This window comes from Podarcis gaigeae, assembly GCF_964106915.1.
Source record: "Podarcis gaigeae genome assembly, chromosome: 5".
Lineage (NCBI taxonomy): Eukaryota > Metazoa > Chordata > Lepidosauria > Squamata > Lacertidae > Podarcis > Podarcis gaigeae.
In genome coordinates, this window is record NC_139681.1 from 89,899,524 (window position 1) to 89,908,327 (window position 8,804).

Consider the following 8,804-nt stretch of genomic DNA (forward strand, 5'->3'; position numbering starts at 1 on the left):
CAGGATTCTCCTGTAGGCCAATCAGGTTGATGATTCACTTCCACCTGGAGTTGGATTGGGTGGCTCCTGCGGACCAATCAGACTGCTGCATTATGGATCCTATTGTTCTAGGACCAATCAGACTGCTGCATTCTGAATCCTATTGTTCTAGGACCAATCAGACTGCTGCAATTTGGATCCTATTCAAGTCAGTACATAACAATAAGCATTCTTGCACACATTATATGGCTTGGCTGGGTTGCAAATTTTGGAGAAGTGAATATTTCAATGATGAATTTGTTCTTATCTTGATTCAGAATGTGTGAATTACGCAGGTCAGTCTTTAAATGTGAACTGAATCAAATGTCTTCTCCACCTCTTGTCCATCCGCTATTGAAGAGGGTTCACTTTTTGCATTTAAAAGTTCCCAAGTTCAATATCCAGCCTCTCCAGTTAAGAGGATCAGGTGATATGAAAAACATCTGCCCAAGACACTGGAAAGGTACTGACAATCACAGTTAAGAATGGATGAATCTGTCCATTTCAGTTTGGCTCATTTTCCAATCTTAAATTCAGTTCACTCCATTTCCACATCCATTTACAGGAAAAGGGAATCTGTGCACTGCTTAATATAACAAAATCTAAAATCAGTTCATGCAAATTGCAACAATAAAGCCACAAGCAAAAAAAATTGATACGTAACATCAAAAAGCAATAAAATTCCAGTAAAATCTTAAGCAAAACATTGAAACAGAAATACTGAAATTATGTTTGTGGGTTCCTATGGAGTTTTTTTTTCTGGGGGGGAGGGAGACTTGGTGACCTATAACCCAAGACATTGTGACCCTGATTATTTGTGGACAATTCTAATACATCATCATCATCATCATCATCATCATCATCATTGCAAACAATTTCCTTGAATCTATGTATGTCATTTTCCTTTATATATACATTTTTGTGCACAGTATCCCAGTGTTAAAATGTTCCATCCTTGGAGCCTGGTGGATCAACTTGGAATCCAGAGCTGCTAGGTCTGGGGACATGGTTGAAGCCTTGGCTGATTTGTAGACTGCAGAAATGACACAGGCGATCGGCACCATTGCTCCTGAGCATGTTCATTCACTTCAGCAATCCTGGGAAGCTTGCAGTATACCCTGAAGTAATAATAATAATAATAATTTATTATTTATACCCCGCCCATCTGGCTGGCTTTCCCCAGCCACTCTGGGCGGCTTCCAACAAAACACTAAAATACAATAATCTATTAAACATTAAAAGCTTCCCTAAACAGGGCTGCCTTCAGATGTCTTCTAAATGTTTGGTAGTTATTTTTCTCTTTGACATCTGGTGGGAGGGCGTTCCACAGGGCGGGTGCCACTACCGAGAAGGCTCTCTGCCTGGTTCCCTGTAACTTGGCTTCTTGCAGCGAGGGAACCGCCAGAAGGCCCTCGGCACTGGACCTCAGTACGATGGAGGTGGAGATGCTCCTTCAGGTATACTTCTTAAAAGGGGTGGCAGTGGGACCACTCCTTGAGAAACCCTCCTTGGACCTGGAAGATCTGTTAAAACAATCAGGTAATTGCAAAGATCCCCTTCCTTAGCAAGTTTCCTGAGATAGGGAATTGGACCAATGACCAACTCAAGGCATTCTTGGATGAGATGTCTCAAGCGTGTGGCACTCACGCAGGTTTGGCATGTGTTGGAACGTCACTGGAAGCATATAAGTGTTTTACCGTATTTTATTTACAAATATACAGGTTGAGCATGGCTTAAGCACTTGAACAGACAGCCAAATCCACGTAAGATCTCTGGAGCAAAGCAATCTTCAAGGTGCAGCTGTCTGCCTCTTCATTTATATTCCACTCCATCGCCTGCCAGTTTTATTGCCTCTCTTTCACACATGCTACCTATCCAACAACATCCTTTCCTACGAGGTCAACAGGAAAAAGGCATCCCTCCTTCCAGGTATTTCTTAGCTAACTACTACCTGTAATCTGAATCCTTGGCCTGCAGCCGGCAGGCCTTAAGAAAACAGTGCAACCAGAACTGTATCAGGCTTACTGGCTGGAGTCGCAGTCCAAAACGTCAGGAGGTTGAGGAAGGTTAATGAAAAGAAATCTCCAACAACACTTCAAGCTCCATTAACCTTCTCCTCTTCAATTCCCTATCTCACAAACAATGCACTTAAACACATTCTCCATAGTATATGTTGCTGCCAACGTGCTTATCTTACAATGTTTTCATTTCTATTCCCTCCCCTTTTCTTTCTTTAGGGTGGTAAATGCAAGCCAGCAATGTCCTGGGAATGATGTTTGTGCATTCCCACCTCTATACAGTGGTACCTCAGGTTAAGTACTTAATTCGTTCCGGAGGTCCATACTTAACCTGAAACTGTTCTTAACCTGAAGCACCACTCTAGCTAATGGGGCCTCCTTTTGCTGCCGTGCCACTGGAGCCCGATTTCTGTTCTCATCCTGAAGCAAAGTTCTTAACCTGAAGCACTATTTCTGGGTTAGTGGAGACTGTAACCTGAAGTGTATGTAACCTGAAGCATATGTAACCCAAGATACTACTGTATTATAAAGCTTTTTCTTATGCACATGTTAATTCTGGGATTGGATAAAGTCCACTAGCAGGGTGAGGTAAGGAATGAAATTAGATGCTAACGGAGCATCAGGATTACAAGGAAGATTTGAACACTTTAAGGCTGCAATTCATTTTTTATTTGCTATAGAGTAAATCCCCTTGAAATAAATGAGAATTACTTCTAAGTAAGCATGCATAGCATTGCACGGTTGATATTCATAGATACATATGTACGTACACAATTTTATTTGCTTGCCATGTTTCCACAGCTCAAACCGTGCTCAAGGTGGCTTATGAAAAAAGACATCACTACAATGTAACAAAAGTAGTCACTTTTCTTGGACTACAGCTCCCATAACTCCTTGCTGTTAGCAATGCTGACATGGGTTTATGGGAAATGCAGTCTGGAAAACACCATCTGTTCACATTAACTCTTGCCTTCTGTCTATCTTTGCTGGAGCCAGGGAGACCAGGCATCTCAAGAGAAATCCTGGGTTTACTGGATATGGGCTGTTATAATTAACTGTTATAATTAAACATAACTCTCTTTTTTTTAACCTAAAAGCCTTATATGGCTCAGGACCACAATACCTCAAGGACCACCTCCCCCCATATGAACCACCCCAGGCCCTGCAATCATCACCTGAGGCCCTTCTTCATGTGCCTCCTCCACGAGAGGCCTGGAGGGTGGCAAGACAAGAACGGGGCCTTTTCTGCAGTGGCTCCCCATTGTGGAATGTTCTCCCCAGGGAGGCTCACTTGGCACCTTCATTACATATCTTTAGGCACTAGGCAGAAACATTCCTCTTGTCCTAGGTCTTTGGCTGATTATACAATACATGGCCTATTAAACTCTAACTCTCTCTCTCTCTCTCTCTCTCTCTCTCTTCTCTCTCTCTCTCTGTGTGTTCTTATGGTTTATATTTTTTGTGTTTTTACATTGTAGACTGTCCTATGATCTTTGGATGGAGGGTGGTATAGAAATTTAATTAATAAATAAATTCATAATACTTAAGCATTTTCCTCTAACATATTTTAAAATGTTTTAGATGTGCAATGATGACTTGAAGCAGACTTTAAAAGTAATAAAAGCTAGACTTCTCCATCCAACACATAGATTCTCATAGGAGCCCATGGACTATGGCTTATAAATTTCCCACCCACCCACCCACTCACCCTTCCCCATTCCCATTATTGATGTACGACATTTCCTTCCACTACACAAAAGCCAGACGTCTTTGTAAATCAGCAATGCTGTTACTGCCATTACAGGGAGGGAAACAAATACGAGGGAATTATCAAATATGACTCAACTCTTTGTTTCCCTTGTAAATCTGGAATTGGTTGAAGGCTATTATTTTAGCGGAAGGAAATGAATTTTGCCATTTCATTCCCAACCATCTTTTTAAATGTCATTGATAAATGTTTCAGTGCTGCAGGTGTTTTTCTCCATATACACATGAGCTTGAGTGAGAAATAGAGGCTAAAACTTGCACCGTATAGAACAGGGATATGGACCCCATACTGCATGTCCTATCATCCCTGACCATCGGCCATGCTGGGATTTTTAATCCAACAGCAGCAGGACGACCGCAGGTTGGGGAAAGACTCATTGAGGATGTGAAACCATAAAACTCTGCCTTTCAGTTTTTCGGCAACTCAAAATGAAGCCTTCGCTGTTGGTAGCAGTGATGGCCACCAACTTAGATGACTTTAAAAACAGAACTTCATGGAGGAGAAAACTACTGTATCAATGACTACCAGGCATGGAGGTTATGCTATGCCAGGCTTCCTCAACCTTGGCCCTCCAGATGTTTTTGGCCTACAACTCCCATGATCCCTAGCTACCAGGACTAGTGGTCAGGGATGATGGGAATTGTAGTCTCAAAACATCTGGAGGGCCGAGGTTGAGGAAACCTGTGCTGTGCCTCCACAGCTGAACACAGTAGTGCTTTTGAGTACCAGTTGCTGGACACCATAGGAGGAGAGAGAGGTCTTCTGCTTGGGTCCCCGTCTTGTGGATTTCCCACAATGCACCTGGTTGACCAATGTGAGAACATGATGCTGGACTGGATGGGCCATGGGCGCGATCCAGCAGTATCTTACTGTGTTATTATATTCTTAACAATCAGATCTCTGTCATACATATTGTCCCTGCCTGACCACTCACTATTTCAACTATCCAGCTGCATTTCCTAGAAATTGTCTTGTGGTAGGTAACTATTTAAAAATAGAATTCTAATTTTAGAGAGAGACCTTTCTCCTTCACACACACACACACACACACACACACACCACAATAAAGTTAAACCAAGAGCATGGCCCAGAGAACCTTTTCAATCACCCTCCCCACCCCACCCCCTTGTCCGGATATCACCTCACCCTTGCCATCTGTCAATAAAACAAATGGGCTCCGTTTGTTGTCCAATTGGCTCTGCAGACCTTGCCACATCAGAACGAGTTTTATTCAGGGTTGGCAGGGACAGTGAGGAATGGCTGGCAAGCGAGAGGAAAATGCCGTTTCAAAAGAGCCCCTTGCATCACACATGCTGAGTTGCAGTTCCAGAGGAATTACTGCTTCACGACTGGAAAAAGTTAACAACCAGCGAGAGGATAGTCTTTCTCCGTCTGTTGCTATGAGTGCTGGTCTATAGGGGTGTAGCTTTCCTCTTGGGTTTCTTTGTTTGTTTTGCATATTGCTTTCCTCTTCCTTCTGGCAGAAGGGACTTTTTTTATTATTATGGTCAGGTGAAGTGCAAAAGCCAGCATGGAGCACGCGAAGGAAACCAAGCTCGCCTTGAGCCAGAAAGAAAAATGGGGGTAAGTAGAACAATAAAATTAAGCTGCTTGGAGGTTGCCGGGCATTTAGTGGCAATGAAATAATAGGAAACTCAGGGCGCGGCGGAGCCCAAGCTAAGTTTCTAAGCTAAGTTCCAGCTGGTTGCAATGGGAGAGTCAAGTCCAGACTTTTTGAGGGGTACGCTCCGTGTTAGTTGCTTGCAGCAAAAGTAACCAAGAGTCTTGTGGCACCTGAAATTTGTGGTGGAGTAAGCTATGGTGGGCTTCTGAAGATCCATGAAGTGTTATTCTTCGTTATCGGGGGGGGGGGGTGTACACACAAGGTTTATAGGGTAAACAGTCAGGCCAGAGGGAAATTAAATGCAGAGGAGTGTGGACAAGTTACATATTCAGCAGTGGTTCTTCCCAAAGCAGTGCTCAGTGACACAGACAACCTGGCATTGGTAAGCCAATGGGCACAGATAATGGGCCAGCCACCCTTTGTCTTTTAGGTTCCAGACTTACATTTCTCCCATTGAAATCAATGGGATTCAAGGAGGGCATACATGGAGCAGAGTGATGCCTCGTGATAAACAAATCATATTCACGGGTGCAATTGTAGGAGGTGAAGGAGAAATGTCTCCTATGTGTTTTAGAAGGGGGGGATATGGTTACTGTCAAATCCCCCTGCCCATTGTTTTTCTGGTCTGTACTTGTGGCAAATGGCATAAACATTGAAAATAAGACTTGTTGGCTGCAGTTATGAGCTCTTTAGCTTTATAACGACCATTGATATTGTTGGTGGCTGCACCCAGTTAACGAGAGGAAAACATAGACTTGCGCTTGCTGAACAGTCAATACACCCATTAGCAAAATTCCAGTTTTTGAATAATTTTGGTGCTTGTGGAAACTCCCTGCTTTCTTTCTTTCTTTTCTTTTTTGCGGGAGAAGGGGTTAGAATGGTCACGAAAGGTGAGGGCCATGCTTCTGTGGACTGTGGAGATTGTGGGTCAACGTCCTCACCCCCAATCCCAGCTATGATTATTTTATGGGCAAAATGTAATACAAGAATTGCAGCAAAGGCTGAGTGAGCAGTGAAATTCTAATAAAGGGATCCTCTGAGGTCTCTGACTGTGGTTTGTTATTGAGGGCCTCCTTGGATGAACACAGGGTAGAGAAGAACTTTGTGGTCAAATTGCCGTCTTTGTTGGGTGGTATTCCTGCTCCCGTCCCTACCCTTTGCTTTTTTGCCCAGCGCTTCATCAAAAGAGGTTTGCCCGGTGCTTTTATCTCCTTGAGTTTGGCATAGATTCGGAACCTTATGTGCTCAGCTGCGCTGCATCGCATTATGAAGAGGGCAATTTTGAGGATGTTTGATGAATCCCTGTGGCTAATAAAATAAGCACCCACTTGGCTGGGAATATCAATTTGCAGCCATAATGGTAGCACAAAGTGAACAGCTTTAAGTGATCCTGTTTTTATAATCCTATAATCTCGATGCACTTCGATATGCATGCAGGAAGTGTTTGCAGCTGGACTGGACTGTGTGATAAAAAGAAGAGCGAGGCAGGGGAGCAAATATCATTAAGCCAAACATAAACTTTCAGTACAAAATCCATCTTTTTTTCCACAGGATTTAGAAGGTTTGTGGAACTGTAATTCTTTCTAGTGTCAGCCCTGCTGATTTGCCATTGCTTCACCTGAATCCTTCATATATACAGATATTTTGCATTTATGACTACAGCTTTGCTGAAAATTATCCAGTTTTGAGGCGGATATTAATAATTTCAATGAGGTAGACAATTTTCTTGAAAATCTCAAAGATTATGTGAATTTTCACCACAGGTAGATTGATAATTTGGCACCATTGTTTTCAATGACTGCTGCTACTTCTGTCTGATCTCACGATCTGACCCATACACCCCACCAGTTTCTGCATTTTTCTCCCTCCTGGATCAAGCAAATGGATGCTTCCAGCCAATCAGAAAATGGGACAATGCTGCAATGATGACACAATGCAGTCTAGGTAGTTAGATTTGGCTACGTGGCTGCATCATGGAGAAAGCAAGTTAGAGAAATAGAGAGAGAGGGCCACATAGATTTAAACACAAATGTTTTCAGAAGGCATGCCGGTGGGGGGGATATCAAAGGGGTTTGTGGTTGCACTGGCAAAAATATTTTTCAAGAAACATTGTTAAGTAGGTTTAAACTCTGCTTCTGGTGACATATGAGCATGCAGAAATGAAATGATGTGGTTGGCTTATATATGTATTGGAGAAGAATATCTCATTTGACAGAAAGGAGCTGTCAAATCAGTTTTCAGAAGGTGGTTTGTTTGTAGCTTGAAATTCTTCTGAGGCAGTCTTGGTTTCATAAATTACATTTCATATGATTTACTACATCATTCCGGTCAAATCTAATGCTGTCCATAGTCCAATTTGGTGGCAGTCAAAATGGGTTTCTATTTATCATTTCCTGAACTTTTTTCTGCGGCGCTTTGTTTTTCTTATTGATGACCACAATAGCCTTGTGAAGTAGGCTACACTGAGATATATCAACTTGTCTAAGTCCTAAGAGCTGCAATTTCACGGGTGACTGCTCAGTTGGCAACCCTACAGACTAGAGTCAGCCATGCATGCATTTGGGGGGGGGGGGAGAAGAAGGCGCAGATATGCATAACATTTGCATATGACCGTTCACATGGACAGATGCAAACTTAGAATTACCATAACTGAAATAGAAATGCAATGCATCTCATCATAGTGGGGGAGACTGTGTGAGTTGGTGACCTGCCTGCCTGCTCTGTGAGCCATCCCAGTACTAACGGTGAGTGGACAGCTCAACTATTCTCCTTTCTTAAGAGTTCTTTATCATTAGACCAGGCTTGGATCAGACAGCCCTGCAAGTGGTGTGACGGTTGGCGTCTTCTTCTTCTTCTTCTTCTTCTTCTTCTTCAATCACTCATAGCCGAGTAAGATGTCTTACATAAGCACGGTTTTAACAATGAGTCCGTAGGTGACTGTGGAGGCCAATTCTGGATCCACACGTCCTTCCACAGTAGGGACATTGGTTTCCAGGTGGGAGTTGATCACAGTGTGGATTTGCCAAGCGTGCCTTCCTCTTAGCACGTTTCTCCCTTTCGTCCTGAGTTCAAGCGTCTTCAAAGCCCATGACATCTTTGGTAAAGACTGTTCTCCAACTGGAGCATTCGCAGGCAAGTGTTTTCCAATTGTTGGTGTTTATACTACATTTTGTAAAATTTGCCTTAATGCAGTCTTTAAACCTCTTTTGTTGACCACCAGCGTTACACTTTCCATTTTTAAGTTTGGAATAGAGTAGTTGCTTTGGAAGACGATCATCAGGCATCTGCACAACATGACCAGTCCAACGAAGTTGATGTTGAAGAATCATGGCTTCGACACTGGTGATCTTTGCTTCTTCCAGTACACCGGTATTAG

At 42.9% G+C, this 8,804-nt stretch overlaps 1 protein-coding gene across 3 annotated transcripts in view; it reads left to right on the forward strand.

Annotated features, from left to right (window-relative positions):
- Positions 1-5,021: 5,021 nt before the first annotated feature.
- The window catches only part of KCNMB2 (potassium calcium-activated channel subfamily M regulatory beta subunit 2), a 313,774-nt gene continuing 309,991 nt past the window's right edge, over positions 5,022-8,804 (forward strand). Inside the window, exon 1 of one of the 3 annotated variants that reach the window (XM_083739924.1) lies at positions 5,022-5,388. In XM_083739924.1, the coding sequence (XP_083596050.1) occupies positions 5,336-5,388 (53 nt within the window). In that variant the 5' untranslated portion in view covers positions 5,022-5,335. The remainder of the gene's footprint in view (positions 5,389-8,804) is intronic. The other 2 variants (XM_083739925.1, XM_083739922.1) reach the window with 2 other exon arrangements.